This window comes from Hemicordylus capensis, chromosome 4 (genome assembly GCF_027244095.1).
Source record: "Hemicordylus capensis ecotype Gifberg chromosome 4, rHemCap1.1.pri, whole genome shotgun sequence".
Taxonomy (NCBI): domain Eukaryota; kingdom Metazoa; phylum Chordata; class Lepidosauria; order Squamata; family Cordylidae; genus Hemicordylus; species Hemicordylus capensis.
The window spans coordinates 167,254,905-167,272,597 of record NC_069660.1 but is presented as its reverse complement, the minus strand read 5'-3'; the positions used below and the strand labels follow the sequence as shown (position 1 = coordinate 167,272,597).

The following is a 17,693-nucleotide window of genomic DNA, read 5'->3' as shown; positions in this document are numbered from 1 at the left end:
GTTATCTTTGTAGCTCCAGAAAGAAAGAAAGAAAGAAAAGAAAAAAAACCCACACACTTCAAAGTTCCCTGCACAACTACCTTCTCATGGTGCCCTGGTGTGGATGCAAGTCTGTTACTGTAATCTATGAATCTAATATCTGACATTACAAATGTATACACACGTGTAGCCATTAGCAATCATGCTGTTTCACGACAATGATATCACCTTAACCAATACTTTACCTGCAGATGTCTTGATTAGATGGTGTAACTGATGCCTGAGAGAAGCTGCAAGGAGCAGAAACAGAGGTTGGACTGCCAGCCTGCAAGAGAAATAATACTTTTTCAGAGAGTTTTGATAATGCAACATAAACTTCTGGCTAAAAACACATGAGAACGATCACACAGTAACTGAGACATATGGGTCAGGAGCAGTGTTCCCTATAAGAGGGATTCCCAGATGTTGATGACTACAACATCTATACAACTCCCACAGTCCTCAAGCAAAGGCTACTGCAGTTGAGGATGCTGGGAGTTGTAGTCAACCACATCTGGAAATCCCTCTTAGAGGGAACATTGGTCAGGAGATGTTTGGATTTCCTTTTTTTTTTTTTTTTAAGCTTTCAGGTAGTTGCTGAGAGTTCCAAAGTTGATAAAAACAGTCTTCTAGGGGAGGGTAATTTGTTTTTTCAACCTTTCCTTCTCATGCAGTTTTGCTCACCACTGAAAGTATGGTAAGGCCTATGGGATGGGTGGTGAGGAGATACAAATTTCTGTACAGTACCTTGCATTCTCTCTCCCCTGCCCACCCGCCCAGCAGGGCTAGTAGTAGCTGCAGAAATACAATTTAGATCAAGGATTAACTTCTCCCCTGTGGAACTGTTCAAAATTAGAGCACCAAGCAGTCCAGTACACTTTCTTTCATTACAAAACACTTGGTTACCACCAATTCACTCCCAACTATCATCACCTTCCATAACAATTTCTGAAAACTGCAGTCATGTTCTAATATGGCATGTAGGAGTGAATTATGTTGTCAAATCCTATATATTTTCAAATCAAGGAAGCCAATGGACATTGTCAAATAGACTGTAATTAATTCACATAGATATGGGGGTTTTATGCTTTATTTCCATCTTTGATACATCTATAGAATGTAGATCCAGATAAATAAAAAACACCACCATATACTAAAGTTTACCAAACATTTACATACATCACAAAATAGCTAATGGGCAGTAGGAACCCAGGAGATGTGCTCATTTAAAATACTGATTACTGATTAAAATACTGATTAAAATACTGATTACTGGGTCCTTACAACCTGACAGATACTGTCCTTGCAGGTCTGTTCAGCTTTGGGCCCCCTGCATCACCACCTCCCCGGAGGCGAGGGAATAAAGTGTACCATCAAGTTGATTTTTACTCCTGGCGCCCAAAGAACCCTGTGGTTTTCTTTTGGTAGATTACAGAAGGGGTTTACCATTGCCTCCTCCTGCGCAGTATGAGATGATGCCTTTCAGCATCTTCCTATATCACTGCTGCCCGATATAGTAGCAGCAGGGATTCGAACTGGCAAGCTTCTGCTTTTTAGTCAAGCATTTCCTTGCTGAGCCATTAGATGGCTCTAGGTGAGGGAATAGCCTTGATTATTTGTCATATTTCTATACCACCTGATATAGATTAGCAGCAAAGTTCTACATTTTGTATATATATGTTGGGGAAAGGGTGGGCAGTCCCTTCCCCTCATGGGGAGATTTTCTCCCTAAGTCTTGCTCATAGGAAGGGCTACCTGTGATGTCTTATCTTGGATATCATCACACTGGAGACCTAGTCCATCACCCCAAAGAATGCTCTCTCACAAAAATGGCAGACAAAGGGGAGCGAGGGAGGATGCTCTGTGCAGAAGTGTTATAGGGACGGCACTTGGGAGCGTGCTGTCCCGGTGACTGCTGCCAAGCCGTTGTCAAACTCTGCACCCTGACAGCCCACATGCCCGTGTGGGGATGCATGCCACTGCCTGTGGCCCCAAAGGGCAAACCCACTGTCCCCAGCCAGCTGGAAATGACAGGTTGCTTACCTGTAACTTGGGTTCTTCTAGTGGTCATCTGTGCTCTTACATGAATGGGCTTTGCGCCTGCACAGAGACCACATCGGAGCCTCCAAGCTAGAGTTCTAACTTTTGGCGGTAACCCCACCCTCTCGGTATATAGGCGGCTGCGCAGGGTTCCCTCTCCAGTCTTCTGAGTCCGCAATCTGAAAGAGACTAGCAGAAAAGACATGAGAAGAGGAGACGATGGGTGTGTGTGTAAGAGCACAGATGACCACTAGAAGAACCCAAGTTACAGGTAAGCAACCTGTCGTTCTTCGACGTGGTCTCTGTGCTTTACACGAATGGACGCATAGCAAGCTGCACCTGTGCCATGCTCACCTGGAGGCAGGATCAGGCGAAGATAGATTGTAGCACCACCCTGCAAAACGCCGTGTCTTTTTTTGCTTGGACATCCAGGGCATAGTGTTGTATGAATGAGTGATTTGATGCCCACGTAGCCGCCTGGCAGAAGACATCCAACAGAATAGACCTGTCAAAGGCAGTAGACGCCACAACCGCTCTCGTTGAATGTGCCTTGATAGAGAGCAGGAGAGGCTTTTTGGAAATCTGGTATGCTAGGGAGATGGTGCGGACCACCCATCTGGATATGGTTTGTGCAGAGGCCTGCTTGCCTCTGTTAGGTCCAGAGTGGAGTATGAAGAGAGAATTGGAGGTTTGAAGGGCGGAGGTGTGGTTGACGTAGAAGGTGAGTGCCCTACGAATGTCCAGAGTGTGGAGACGTTGTTCAGCCTCAGTCAACGGCTCGGCGAAGAATGCAGGTAAGGAGATCGGTTGGGAGCAGTGAAACGAGGTGACCACCTTCGGAAGGAAGGCAATGTCCGGCCTAAGGATGGCTTTTTCCATGTGGAAAATTAAGTATGGAGGGCCAACTCTTAGTGCCCCAAGTTCACTGACCCGCCTGGCCGAGGTGATAGCTGTGAGGAAGGCTACTTTACAGGAAAGAAGGTCGAGAGAAATCGTAGCCATGGGTTTGAAGGGAGGGTACATGAGTGAAGAGAGCACCAAGGTCAGGTCCCATGACTGGCGGGTCCGGATAAAGGTGAGTGAGTCCTTTAAGGAAACGCTTGACAGTAGGGTGTTGGAACCACGATGGTATGGAGTGTTAGCCACTATGGCTGCGAGGTGAACCCGCAAGGAAGGGACCTTGAGTCCGGCCTCCTTGAGGGATAGCAAATATGAACAAACATGTTCTACAGAAACAGAGTGTATGGGACTCTCCCTGTCCTTTAGAAAGTTCTGAAAACGGGCCCACTTGTGGGAGTAGGAAAAGACAGTGGAGGGTTTACGCGAGGCCTGGACTATTCGTAGCAGGTCCGCCGGGAGGTTGGGACTATGTGCCAAGCTGTGAGGTGGAGGTGCTGTAGGTCTGGATGGAGAAGGCAACCGTTCTGCAGGGAGAGGAGGTGAGGGATGTGCGGGAAGTGGTGGTACTGATGGTTGGATAGACGAAGGAGTTGGGGAAACCAGGGCCTCCTGGGCCACCATGGGGAAATGAGTATGCAATGCGGGTGGTCCTGGGAGATCTTCTGAAGGACTCGGGGAAGTAGAGGAATTGTAGGAAAGGCGTAGACTAGGCGTTCCGTCCAAGGTAGGGCAAATGCGTCCCCCAGGGAATTGAATCTGATCCTGGACCTGGAGCAATACTGGTGGCATTGCGCATTTGCCTCTGATGCGAAGAGGTTTATTTCTGGGAGGAACCAGTGGCGGAAGAGAGAGTGGAGCGTGGGGGGATGTAGTTGCCATTCGTGTGATGTTGTTTCGAGTCCTGCTTAGCCTGTCCGCCGTGATGTTGTCTTGTCCCTGTATATGGAATGCCAGGGGTGTGATGCTGTGATGAATGCACCGGAGCCATAGTTCCATGGACAGGAACAGGAGGGAGTTGGAGGAAGTGCCGCCCTGTCTGTTCAGGTAAGCTTTGGCGGTAGTATTGTTTGTCTGAACGAGGATGTGGGAGCCCTGCATCAGGAGCAGGAAGGCTCTTAAGGCCTTGAATATGGCTAACAGTTCGAGGTAATTGATGTGGTGGGCAGCTTTGGTCGAGGTCCAGATGCAATGGATATTGTGATTGTTGGCATGAGCACCCCAACCATGGACACATCCGTGGTGAGTAGGAGGGCGGGGCACGGAGGGTGGAAGGGGGAGCTGACGGTGAGGTTGACCGGGTCCGCCCACCATAGAAGGGAGTGTAGCACCTGAGGCGGGATCATTAGGGTGGTGGTGAGGGAGTCCTCGTGTGGAGAGAACACTGACAGGAACCAGTGTTGAAGAGTCCTGGCCTGTAGCCGGGCATGAGGGAGGATGTAGGTTGTGGAAGCCATGTGTCCTAATAGGCATTGAATTGTTCGCGCTGACTGGCTTGGATGGCAGAGATGGTGGGATGACAAGTCCAAGATGGCTTGAGTTCTGCGCTGCAGCAGGAAGATTTGGGACTGAATGGAGTCGAAGAGGATTCCCGGAAATTCTATCGTTCTGGAAGGGGTGAGCTTTGACTTTTCGTAGTTCACCTGGAGGCCCAGGTTGGAGAGGAGGTTGATGACCGTGTGGAGGTCCCTGAGTAGAGATTGCAGGTTGTGGGCCACCAGGAGCCAATCGTCGAGGTACAGAAAAATTGAATGTTTTGTTGTTGTAGGGCTGCCACCACCGGGGCCATGTATTTGGTGAACAACCAGGGTGTGGATGCCAGTCCGAAGGGGAGGGCACAAAATTGGTAAGTGTTGTCTGCTTTTTGAAAGCGGAGGAAACGACGGTACTGGGGTCTGATGGTGATGTGATAGTATGCATCCTTGAGGTCTATGGAGACGAACCACTGGTTCTTGTGTAGGAGGGAGATGATAGTGGGAACAGTGACCGTACAGAACCTGCGGTAGGTGATGTAGGAGTTGAGTTCCTGGAGATCCAGGATGGGACGAAGGGAGCCGTCTGGCTTGGGCACATTGAAGTAATGGGAGTGGAAACCCGGGGACTGTGGATTGTGAACCAGTTCTATTGCAGATTTTGAAAGTAGAGAGTTGACTTCCATCAGGAGAGCCGGGGTAGGCGGAGTGGGTAATGGAGGGCTGTATGGGGTGTGTGTGGATGCAAATTCTATAGCATAGCCAACCCTCACAATGGTCAGAGCCCAGGAGTCCGTGGTGATATTCTCCCATGTGGGAATGAAAGGGGAGAGTCTGGTGCCCCAGCAGGGAGGAGGGTGCAAGTCATTGTCTTTTGGCTGGGGGCTGCGATCTTTTGGATTGCTGCTGTATCTTGGATCCGGTGAAGTGTGAGCGCTTCCTGTAAGGCTGGTATCTGTTGGAATGAAAGGACTTGTCCTGAGGTTGATAGTATTGCTGTTTAGAAGAATACGGTTGTTGTTGCCATTTTTGCGGTTTATAATGGTTGTGGAGTGCTGAAAACCCATGGAGCGGGCTGTGTTACAAAGTTTCTGCACTTTTTGAAGAGTGTCATCTGTTTTCTCTTCGAATAGAGAGGAACCATCAAAGGGGAGATCTTCCACTCTGGATCTAGCATCGGGCGTGAGGCTGGAAGACCTGAGCCAAGCATGACGACGGAGTGCGACAGAAGTCACCATCACTTTAGCGGCCCCTTCCGTGGAGTGGCAAATTGCATGGAGTTCCTGCTTGGAGACCTGTGTGGCTTCACAGAGAAAAAACTTTGGCAGGGCCCTCCTGCTCTTCAGGGAGATGTCCTAAAAAGAGGGCAATATGGTCCCAAAGAAGGGATTGGTATTTGGCATAGTATGCCTGGTAATTTGTAATTCTTGTCAATAAAGAAGCAATGGAGTATAAACACCTTCCAAATGCATCTAATTTCTTCCCTTCCTTGTCGGGTGGGGTGGAGGAGGAATATCCCCTGAATTTAGAGAGGAAGATTCAACAACAATTGAGTCTGTAGACGGATGTTGCTTCAGGAAGGAGTCATCCTGATCCGTCAAGGCGTGAACCTTGTAAAAGGAGTCAAGCCGCTTAGATGTTTGTGGAAGAGAGGAAGGCTTGGTCCAAGAGGTCTTGGCCACCTTGAGAATAGATGGGTTTAATGGGAGTGATACCAATGGATGGGCATCATCTTCGATTAGTTAGAATAGGGGGTCAGGTTCAGATTTATCCCCCTGGGAAAGTTGGGCTCCCAAGGAAGCTGCCATACGAGAGACAAAGTCTGTATAGATTCTGAAATCTTCCGATGGGGAATTGGGCCTAGGGTCCAACAATAAAGGAGGAGGGAGAAGAGCCCAATGATATCCTATCAGATAGAGGGCCCTCTATCTGGGCCCTCATCCAAGGACAAATCCGATGAGTCGGTCGAAACCGGAGGTTGAAGCGGCTGGATCTGGAGCCGGGGGCAATGGTGGCTGTAGCTGCCTGTACAGGTGAGTTTCTGGGTGGAACCCGTGGAGGTAGAAGAGATATAGTTTGGGGTGGAGGCGGAGGGGGTAAAGCTGTCGGTCCCAAAGGCGGTTTAGGGATTGAAGCCAAAGTCAAGCAGGTACAGAAGGGTGAGGAGAGGCAGAACATCCGAGACATAGTAGACAGTTTGTCCAAGCCCGTAGTCTTGAACGCTTGTTCCCAAAGCCAAAAACGAAGTTGAGAGGCTTCATTTTTGTGCACCTGTTTGGTAAAGGCCGCACAATGCAGACAAGAGCCAACCTTATGGGATTCACCCAGGCAAAAAAGGCAAAGTTTGTGGCCGTTAGTCGAAAGGATTTTGGATTTGCAGCGAGCACACTGCTTAAAGTTTGTAGTTTTTGCCATAGGTCGAAGAAGGTATTGGAGAAAACGGAGGCAAAGGATCCAAAGCACACCGGGTCTGAAGGCCACAACAGGACGGAAACAAAACTAGAGGAACAGTGGTGGGGTGGTTTACCGGGGAAGAAATAAAAACGCTAACGAAGGGGAGTACTGAACCAAAAGAGGGGGGAAAGGGAGGTAGTAAGGCAGTACTTGCAAAAGATCTAGCAAGGAGCAGCTCAGTGATGTGTCTTCGATCACGGACGAAGAAAGACTGGAGAGCGAAGCCTGCGCAGCCGCCTATATACCAAGGGGGGAGGGTTACTGCCAAAAGTTAGAACTCTAGCTTGGAAGCTCTGATGTGGTCTCTGCGCAGGCACAAAGCCCATTCGTGTAAAGCACAGAGACCACATCAAAGAACAAGGGCTCTTCTCTCCTGGAAATCCATGGGCTAGGAGAGCTGCATACGGCGCCATGTCAGATCCAGCCTCGGAGCTTTGAACAGGTTTAAAGGTCTACGCCTGAGCCCCATGCCTACACTGCCCACGCAAGCGGTTATACCCTGGCAAACAGCCCACTCATGCCTGGCCAGTGAGTCAGTGGCTGGATCCTTGAAGAAGGATCTTAGTTGAACCAAGACAGACTCTGGTGACCAGCCTTGATCATGAGTGTGCCAGGTAGGGGGGCACAAACCCCTGCTGTCCCATGATGGCTGGGGACTCTCCTCTCCTGGGACTCTCCTCTCCTGGGAATCTTTGCAGCAGGATATCTGCTTACAGCACATGGACAGACCAGGACCTGGGAGTTTTGAATGGGTTTAAAGTTCTGTCTTGTATCAACTCCTGCTTCCCCTCAACACACCTACCCAGGCAAGGACAAGTGAGAGTCTAGATGGCCTTTGAGTAAATGAAAGTCTGCACAAGGGAAGAGGGTGGGGAGGTTTAAGAGGAATCTGTACATTTTTTTTAACGCAAAGAAAGGGTGAGGAAGTGGGGCCCAGCCACTTCCCCTTGCTTATTCATGTCAGGGCCAGTGGGATAAGAATCGTTCCAGTTTTTGGAGTGATTCCTCCTATGTGATAGCCCACATGGACTACTCCTGCTCACAAGGGCCATGGGTGCTTTAAGTAAAGCTGTGCTGCTCTGTGTTGGAAAGCGGTGGGCAGGGGTATCCCTGAGACTGCTTTCCTGATCCTGGGGATGGCGGCCAAGGTGCCACGGAAACGATACCCCTGCCTGGCTGTTTGCAACTGTGCGCAGGTGTGCCATTGCCTGCGGCCCCTGCAGTCAACCCCACAGCCTCAGGGCAGGGGGAGAAGAGGAAAATGCCCTCTCCTGGGATTCCCTGCACCCACTTATCTGCATAAAGTGCACAGACAGAGTGGACCCAGGTTTGTTTTAGTTTATGTAAATGCACAGTCCCATTGGCACACTCCACAGCCACACACGCAGTCAGGGATGTCAGGATCTCCTCCAGGGTAGGTGCAAGGCTTTAGAGGGATTAGGTGAGAGGGAGGTAGTGGAGAATCATTTTAATTTTTTTAACAAAGAGAATTGGTAATCCTTTAATCCGCATTAAAGCGGATTAGGATTTGCCCTTCTATGTGCAAGATCAGTCTACATCCCAGTAGACTGCCAGTCCATGAGACTGCCAGCGCACCCAGCAGCAAGCTCCCGGACAAAGCAAACTCGCTTGCGTCTTCTTGGACTGCTTTGCCAGGCCCACCCCTTGCAACATTTCCCCACGTTATTGTGGGACAGAAACCCCCAGCATCCTTTGCCCTCCCCCATCTGCATATCCTATTCTAGCAAATGGGAATTTCCCCTCCCCTCCCACAGTGAAAGCAGAATTCTAACCCCCCTCCAGCCCTCAAACCACTGGCGAATTCATGCTTGTGTGGTGTGGGGCTACTTGGGGGGTGGCGGTGCCATGGTTGGCAGAAGCAATGCTGGCACCACAGGACATTTAAAGGGCTTTCAATGCCTTTTTCCTGGCGAGGGTAGGCAGAGCACTCTGAAAATGCACAATCGCGGTTGGCACACCCCTACTAGATTGTGCCCAGTTGTGGCAGGGATGCCGACACGGTGACTCTTTGCCTACAGGTAGCCCTGGAGCTGGCTGGGATGAGGGAGCAGGCTGAGCAGCAGGGAGGGGCTACCCTCTCCTGCAACAGGAGTTTGCTGGGCAACTGAGGAGCGATCTGGAGTTTCTAACTGAAACTCAGCCACCTTTAACTGCAGTTTGCCATTACACTTGAATGCAGACCATGTTAAAAAAAATTAGCCACCATGTTTTTCTATTTTATTCTTTTTTGGTGTTGGAGGGGCACAGCCACTCCTGCCTGCCATTGCTCAGGGTCAGCCCTGGATAAACTATAAGGCAAAACAAGCACGTGCTTAGGGCATCAAGGGAAGGGGGGCACCACAGAGTCTTCCCCCAGCTATCATGCCCTTAACTCTTTCACTGAACATAAGAACAGCCCTTCTGGATCAGGCCCAAGACACATCTAGTCCAGCATCCTGTTTTGTACAGCAGCCCACCAGCTGCTGCTGGAAGCCATAGGCAGGCGTTGAGGGCATGCCCTCTCTCCTGCTGTGACTCCCCCGCAACTGGTACTCAGAGGCATCCTGCCTTTGAGGCTGGAGGTGGCGTGTAGCCCTCCGACTAGTAGCCAATGATAGACCTCTCCTCCAGGAAGTCATCCGAGCCCCTCTTAAAGCCATCCAGGCTGCTGGCTGTCACCACATCTTGTGGCAGAGAATTCCACAAGTTGTTTATGCTTTGTGTGAAAAAGTACTTTCGTTTGTTGGTCCTAGATTTCCTGGCAATCAATTTCATGGGACGACCCCTGGTTCTAGTGTTATGTGAGAAGAATTTCTCTCTATCCACTTTCTCCACACCATGCATGATTTTATAGACCTCTATCATGTCTCCTCGCAGTTGTCTTTTTTCTAAACTAAAAAGCCCCAGGTGTTGTAGCCTAGCCTCATAAGAAAGGTGCTCTAGGCCCCTGATCATCTTGGTTGCCCCCTTCTGCACCTTTTCCAGTTCTACAATATCCTTTTTTAGATCTGGTGACCAGAATTGTACGCAGTACTCCAGGTGTGTCCACACTGTAGTTTTGTATAAGGGCATTATAATATTAGCTGTTTTATTTTCAAACCCCTTCCTAATGATCCCTAGCATGGAATTGGCCTTTTTCACAGCTACCGCACATTGAGTCGACACTTTCAACGAGCTGTCCACCACAACCCCAAGATCCCTCTCCTGGTCCGTCACCGACAGCTCGGATCCCATCAGGATATACTTGAAGTTGGGTTTTTTTGTCCCAATGCACATCACTTTACACTTGCCAACACTGAAGTGCATTTGCCATTTTGTCACCCACTCCCCCAGTCTGGAGAGATCCTTTTGGAGCTCCTCACAATCTATTTTGGATTTCAATACCCGAAAGAGTTTGGCATCATCTGCAAATTTGGCCACATCGCTGCTTACCCCTGCTTCTAGATCATTTATGAATAAGTTAAAAAGCACCCGTCCCAGTACAGATCCCTGGGGGACCCCACTTCTTACTTCCCTCCATTGTGAAAACTCTCAATTTATCCCTACCCTGTTTCCTGTCTTTTAACCAGTTTGCAATCCACACATGTACTTGTCCCCTTATCCCATGACTGCTACATTTCCTCAGGAGTCTTTGATGAGGAACTTTGTCGAAATCTTTTTGTAAGTCCAGGTATACTATGTCAACTGGATCACCTTGATCCACACCACTTGTTGACACTCTCAAAGAAGTCCAAAAGGTTTGTGAGGCAAGATTTACCTTTGCAGAAGCCATGCTGGTTCACTCCTAGCAGGGCCTGTTCTTCTTTGTGCTTAACAATTTTATCCTTGAGGATGCTTTTCATCAATTTGCCTGGAACAGACATTAAGCTAACTGGCCTGTAATTTCCCAGATTGCCTCTGGATCCCTTTTTGAAAATCGATGTTACATTTGCTACTTTCCAGTCCTCCGGTACAGAGCCTGATTGCTGGGATAAGTTAAATATTTTAGCAAGGAGTCCGCAATTTCACATTTGAGTTCTTTGAGGACTCTTATATGCTCAGTATCCTCTGCCGTGAAGACAGATACAAAGAACTCATTGAGCTTCTCTGCAACCTCTATATCCTCCTTAATAATCTCTTTCACTCCCTCATTGTCTAATGGTTCAACTGTCTCCCTGGCAGGTTTCCTGCTTCTGATGTATTTAAAGAAATTTTTATTATTCCCCTTGATACTTTTAGCTAAATGTTCCTCAAACTCCCTTTTCACCTCCCTTATTGTCACCTTTGCATTTCTTTTGCCACCTTGCATTTCACACTCAACTTTAGTCGGTTTTTTGTAATTGTTTTTATCTGCCGTATTCGACTTTACTCTGCATTGTTAAAAAAACATTTTCTTTGGCTCAGTGAGCGACTAAAGTTTCTAGAAACTACTAAACTATGTATCTGAAGTAAAAAGTCATTGATTTGCAAAAGATCACTGTAAAGAGCAGTACAAAATACTGATATAACTTCACATAAAAGATGGTCATGTGTTACAATGTCTGACCTTGAAGATGAAATATTTTTCTCAATCATTCCTTCTGTTGCAGCTATTTATAAGAAATCATAGGCAGTGGAACTGTTTTGTTTTAGCTTAAACAAATCTAGAAGAAAACTTTTAAAAATTTAAATAAATATTAAGCTATAAGTAAATAATTTGCTACAGTCTTAATGTCTTGTCAGTTAAGCAATGGATGGAGCAGAGGGGGCACCATTGTTGGGCTGTGCTTAGGGCTTCAGTTGCCCTTAATCTGGCCCTGCTCAGGGTCTACAAAAAATGCTGCTTAATGAATTAAAAAGAATCCCCCCCATCCCCCTCCCAAAGCTTTAGGAGGACTGAGAGTACTAATTTCCCTCCAAGAGATTGAATTCCAAATTATTTATCCTGGGATTCTGGAAGGGAAAGGGAATGGGATTAGAGTTGAAGGTTAAGCACCTAATGGATGATTCTGATTCCACCCTTCTGAAGTCAAGTCCAGCCCAGCATGCTAGAAGTTAAGGGCTCCAATGTACTGGAAAGCTAGGAGTCCTTGGCAAGATCAGCCATGTGCTATTTCCTAATCACTTAGCCCTCCATTTGCAATTCCTTGCAGCACCCTGACTTGTTCCTTTTAAACAATCCATCTTATTATTTCTCTGTGTAAACTGCCCTGAGCCATTTTTGGAAGGGTGGTATAGAAATTGAATAAATTAATAAAATAAGTTGAGGGGGCAGTGAAACAGGGCGACCTGCAAACAAGTTTGTACATATCCAGAAATGGAGAAAAATGTGAGATTTTTTGGAAAAAGAAAGGACACCCCCCACCCCAATCATCTCCTGATATGCTGCTTTGATCTTGCAATAACTCCCTCTGTGTGTTTAAGGAGGGGATCAGATATTTTGTATTCCACCAATACCAGTGCTTAATACCCCAATTCACAGATCCTCAGACACAGTTGCCTATGCTACCTCTGTATGAGAATCTCTGCACTTTTACCTGTAAAAGAAACATTGGACCTACCGTAAAGGGTTCTTTCTCCTCTGAAGTAGGAGGTCACAGCTCACAAAGGGTTAACTTCCACTCCTTGCTCCCGATAGACAGGAAATCTCAGGTGTTTTTCAAGTAGCTGAAGTCCATCCCCCTTCTCTCAGCATGCTCAGGTGTGATTCCCCAGTTCCGACTGTCGCATTTCATGATTTGGCTGCAGAACTCCACAGTTTTGATGATTTGGCTGCGGAACTCCACAGTGTTGTGGAACTAGAGGTTAGCACGCGAAGGGAGTAGGACAGAGGACGGAAGCCCTGAGATATTAATCAAGGTAGAAACAGAGGTTGTTCCAAGATTAGCATCAAAACAATTAGTCCTGAAGGTTGGCACAGAGAGGCGTGGCCTGACACCACACGAGTCCCTGATCCACGGGTGGGCCGCGTGACCTCCTACTTCAGAGGAGAAAGAACCCTTCACGGTAGGTCCAATGTTTCTTTCTCCCTCGAAGCAGGAGGTCACGGCTCACAAAGGGACTTACCAGAGCAGTTATAAGTTACCATGGGGGGGGGGGGGGGAGTGGATCAGTTCTGTACCACTTGCTGGAGCACCCATCCCCCAATTTCGTAGTGCTTGAGAAAGGGAGAAATGGCGGGCCATGTGGATGCCCGGCATATTTCCCCTAGCGGCGCCTGTGCTGTGAAAGCCGCCGAGCTGGCTGCCCTGTGGTAGAGTGTGCTATGATGCCCCATGGAAGCTGGGTTGATGAGGCTTGGTAGGCTGTGGTGATGCGTGCCCTCAGCCAACGAGCTAAGGTCACCTTAGGCGCCTTAGAGCCCTGTGAAGTCATTTGGAGGGGAACGCGGAGGGCCTCGGACTGCCTTAGGTCCTTTGTCCTCTGAATGTAGGTGCGTCAGGCCCTGCAACCCTTCAGGGAATGCCAACTGCGTACAAGGGAATGTATGGGCTTGGAAGACTGAGTTTGTTAATATATTTAATTCTTTATTTTGACCAAGGTAGGGTCAAATGACCCTACGTCTTAAGGACCACCACGTCTGGCTGGAAGACACAGAGCTCCCTTCGAACCGAGAGCACCCCCCAATTCCGATACTCTCTGTGCCAGAGTGATCATCACTAGGGGAGGACCTTGTCGGATAGCTACTATAGCAGGATAGACGAAATCGGTTCAAAAGGGGCCCATATGAGGGCATTCAGGACCTTATTGAAGTTCCATGAAGAAAGGCGATGAATCAGTGGAAGAGCGCTATTGGTAGCTCCTCGAAAAAACAAGGGAGGTGGGGGTGGAGTTGAATACTCTCTGCTCCCCTCAGGCTCCGGACCGAAGCTAAGACTGAGGTCTGTTGTTTCAGAGTAATGGGTCTCAGGCCCTGATCCAGGCCTGCCTGTAAGAAGGGAAGGTCGGATCTTGGGGGACTTTGGCCAAGCACACCTCAATTTTATTTTATTTTAAATGCCTAGCCCATCTAAGGCGGCCTTTCTGAGGAAGATGGCCCAAGTCTAACAGGGCAAAGAGGCACCTTTTACCATGGTGATTCTCTTTATTTAGCAGGGGGAGAGTAACTTGCCCTATCCACCCCCAGCACAGTACTTCCAGTGACTGTTGCTGGTGTGTGTCTTATGTTTCTTTTTAGAATGTGAGCCTTTGGGGACAGGGAGCCATCTTATTTGTTATTTCTCTTTGTAAACTGCCCTGAGCCATTTTTGGAAGGGCGGTATAGAAATCGAATTATTATTATTATTATTATTATTAAGTCATCTGGTAATTCCTATTGGTGCTTTGGCGCCTAGTGGCCCAGATTGTGTCTTGCACCGTCCTGGAATAGCCCTCTTTTCACTAACAGCGTGCAGTTAACTCCAGGCATGTAGTGGAGCCATGCCCAGTCTGGCTGAAGCAACAGCCCTTGGGTAAGAAGGTCCGGCCGCTGCAGTAGAGGCATTGAGGCCGCGACAGAGAGGGGTACCAGTCTGGCAAACCATGGTCGCCTTAGATTGGGGCCCCTAGATTACCTGTGCCTTTCTCTGTCAGAGTTGTGCCATCAGCCTTGGATGACGACCTACCGAGGTGAGGTCATCCAGGAGACCCTGCGACTAAGGAGAGTCGAGTGCGTCCATGCCCTCCGCGAGGTGGTGGCGGCACCTCGTGAAGAAGTGGAAAAGCTTGTTTATTAATTTTATTATTATCATCATCATTATTACTATCATTATCATTATTAACATTTTATCTCCCATTTATTACTACTACTACTACTACTACTACTACTACTTCCACCTCATTTATATCCCACTCTTCCTCCAAGGAGCCCAGAGCGGTGTACTACATACTTGCATTTCTCCTCACAACAACCCTGTGAAGTAGGTTAGGCTGAGAGAGAAGTGACTGGCCCAGCGTCTCCCAGCTCGTTTCATGGCTGAATGGGGATTTGAACTCGGGTCTCCCCGGGCCTAGTCCAGCACTCTAAGCACTACACCACGCTGGCTCTTCAAGAAGCCCAGAGCGGTGCACTACATACCCAAGTTTCTCTTCACAGCCAACCTGTGAAGTAGGTTAGGCTGAGAGAATGACTGGCCCAGAGTTGTCCAGCAAGTATCATGGCTGAACGGGGATTCGAACTCGGGTCTCCCCAGTCCTAGCTCTAGTCCAGCACTCTAACCACTACACCTGCTGTTTGTGGGACACAAAAGATCGCAAACAGGGTCACAATGGATCCACCTGGGGATCCCCAGGCATTGCTGTATGTGAACGCACACCTTGGGATGGAGAGCCCACTCCAACTGGTCCACTGCCTGGCAGCTGAGCCAGTCTGCCTGGACGTTGGATGCACTGCCCCGATCAAAGCTAGGTGACCTTCTGCCCACTGGAAAAAAGGGGCATTGGTCGCCTTCATCAGGATGGATTTGGTCCGCCCTTGGATACGCATGGGCCCTGGCGGTCATGTAGTTGGTTCTCATCAATACATGCCGCCCCTGTAAGCGGACTGAGAAGTGGGCTAGAGCCAACCTGATGACTCTTAGTTCTAGCCAACTGATGTTGTGTAGGGCCTCCTGAGGGGACCAGAGGTCCTGCACTGAAGCTCCTTGCAATGTACCCCCCAGCCGGTCAGGCTGGTGTAGGTCGTGTCAGTGATCCTGTTAGGTTCCCTCAGGAAGTTTCCTCTTGTCACCGCTGGGGAGGGCCCCCAGAGGTCGAACTGCTGCGCCTGCAGCAGCAGAAGGCCCTCCCAAACAAGCAGTTGTGAAAATGTCTGGAATGGCAGCGGTGCTCACTGCCAGGTGTGCATGCCCCCTTGCCCCTGGCAGGCGTTCTATGCCATTATGGACCACAGAAGCTGAGCCAGTGTCAAGACCTCCACCTGTGACCAACCCAAGGGTGGTCGGATCTGGCTGCACATCTTTTCCCTCCTGTCCGTGGGGAGGGATATGGCTGCTGCTCTGTTGATTAACCAGGCCCCTAGGTGCAGTAATGCATTGGATGGCTGGAGCTGGTTCTTGGTCCCGTCCACCAGACAACCGTGTGACTGGAGAATATCATCCAAGTAAACATGGGCCCAGTGTCCCATGCTATAGCTAGGGAGTACATAGTGCTGTCACCCCCACATGCCCAGTCCAGGCAGGATAAGAATGCTGTACAGAGCCAAATCAGGCATAAGGCCATAGAACTGGCCAACTGGTTAGATGGAGTTTGAGGATGGGGCTAGTGCCAGCAGTCTATACACAGTGCCCCAGGCTGCAGGTTTTAACCTAAGAGAAGATTGCACTGGCGATCCTCTGGGGACCTAGGAGCCCTGTGGATGTCCATGGCAGAACACAAGAAAGGGCCACCACCGCCCACTCCCGCACAGCACGAGATGACGCCCTCAGCACCACCCTGCATCCCTGCCACCCAACACAGCACCGGCGGGGATTCAAACGGGCAACCCTCTGTTTGCCAGTCAAGCGTTTACCCACTGCGCCACCTAAGGCAGCTGCCTTAGGTGTACCTCCCTCTTAGTGGCCACTCTTATGTAGACAGTGACTGGGCCACAGAGGGGTCCACAGAAGCAACCACCCGAGGGAGGGGACAAGCCCCATTGGCTGGAGGAAGCAGGAATGGCTTCAACCCTCCTGGCTTCCCCGAAGCAGGGTGGTGCAGATACTCTGTGTGAAGGCCTGGAAGGGAAAAATTAATATGATTAAAAAACCATATGTAAAGAGGCCACATCATAGATTGTGGGCTTAGCCTTAGAGAACTGCATCCTCCTGAGTGGGGGCGCCACAGGCCTGCCATCCACTGCCGCACAGCTGAGCTGTGGGGTGGCGAGGAAAATGGCCTCACCCCAACTGCCGCTGTGGTCTCCGAGATCAGGGGGGCCGTGGTGGTGTTAGGCTGAGACATAGCAATAGCCTGTGAGTTTCCACTGGCAATTTCGGCGTCAAGGGACCTGCAAGGTCAGGGGAGTCCTAGGGAGGAACCACCTAGACCTCCCCTTTCTTTGTGGTCCAGAGTGGGTGGACTCAGGGGCCAGAGGGAGTCAAGCCCCACTCCCCACAGCTGACCTGCCAGCCACGTGCATCCTCAGGCTTCCCCGCTGTTGCAGTGAATCACTGCAATCGACTTGTATCTAAATTATCTCGCTTAGTCATAGAAGGACTAACCAGGAGGGCAGGCGTCTAGGAGATGGGAGGGGGGACCACCAAATAAATACAACGCTCTTCTCCGACAGAGGTTGCAGCACGGGAACAGGCAGCTCAGCATTAGAGGGCTCCATTATGGGAGCTGAAATCATGATCATCTCCACAGTGTGGCTGGTGGAGGGACCAGAGCCTGCTGGAATAAATAGCTCCATTGTGGGAGCTGAAATCACGATCACCTCCACCGGGTGGCTGGTGGAGGGCTCAGAGGCTACTGGAGTAGATTGATCTCCGCACGCATCACTCACCTGTTGAGGATCCAGACTTACCGCCTCATGTTGTTGTCCCTGTCTGGTAGCCTCTGTGGCCCGTCTGGCACATGGGCCCATGTTGTAGATGCAGCCTGGTTGCCCGCTCATTGACCGCTGAGCACAGTAGCGCATCAAGATGCTCATTGAGCAGACGCCTCTGGTCCTCGTGGGATATGTTATGTGCCAGATCACTTGTGGCGTGAGTGAGGGGCCAGAGGCTTCGCCCAAACGCCAGGTCCCCATGCTTGGGGAGGGGGTTGCCAACCCCAGGTCGAGGCCAACCAAGGTTCTCCAACCAGGATCTGTCATGCGCCAAGGTCACTTGTGGCATGGGTGAGAGGCCGGAGGCTTCGCCTAAACGCCAGTTCCCCATGTTTGGGGAGGGGGCT

The 17,693-nt window shown here is 49.7% G+C and overlaps 1 protein-coding gene across 15 annotated transcripts in view; it reads right to left on the bottom strand.

Annotated features, from left to right (window-relative positions):
* Positions 1-17,693, bottom strand: part of MARCHF8 (membrane associated ring-CH-type finger 8) — a 129,166-nt gene that overhangs the window by 62,216 nt on the left and 49,257 nt on the right. For all 15 annotated transcript variants that reach the window (XR_008307152.1, XM_053250037.1, XM_053250036.1 and 12 more), the window contains one exon: positions 225-304. Coding sequence is in view for 14 of the 15 variants with exons in the window: in XM_053250037.1 (XP_053106012.1) it covers positions 225-304 (80 nt within the window). In the remaining variant the exon portion in view is untranslated. The remainder of the gene's footprint in view (positions 1-224; positions 305-17,693) is intronic.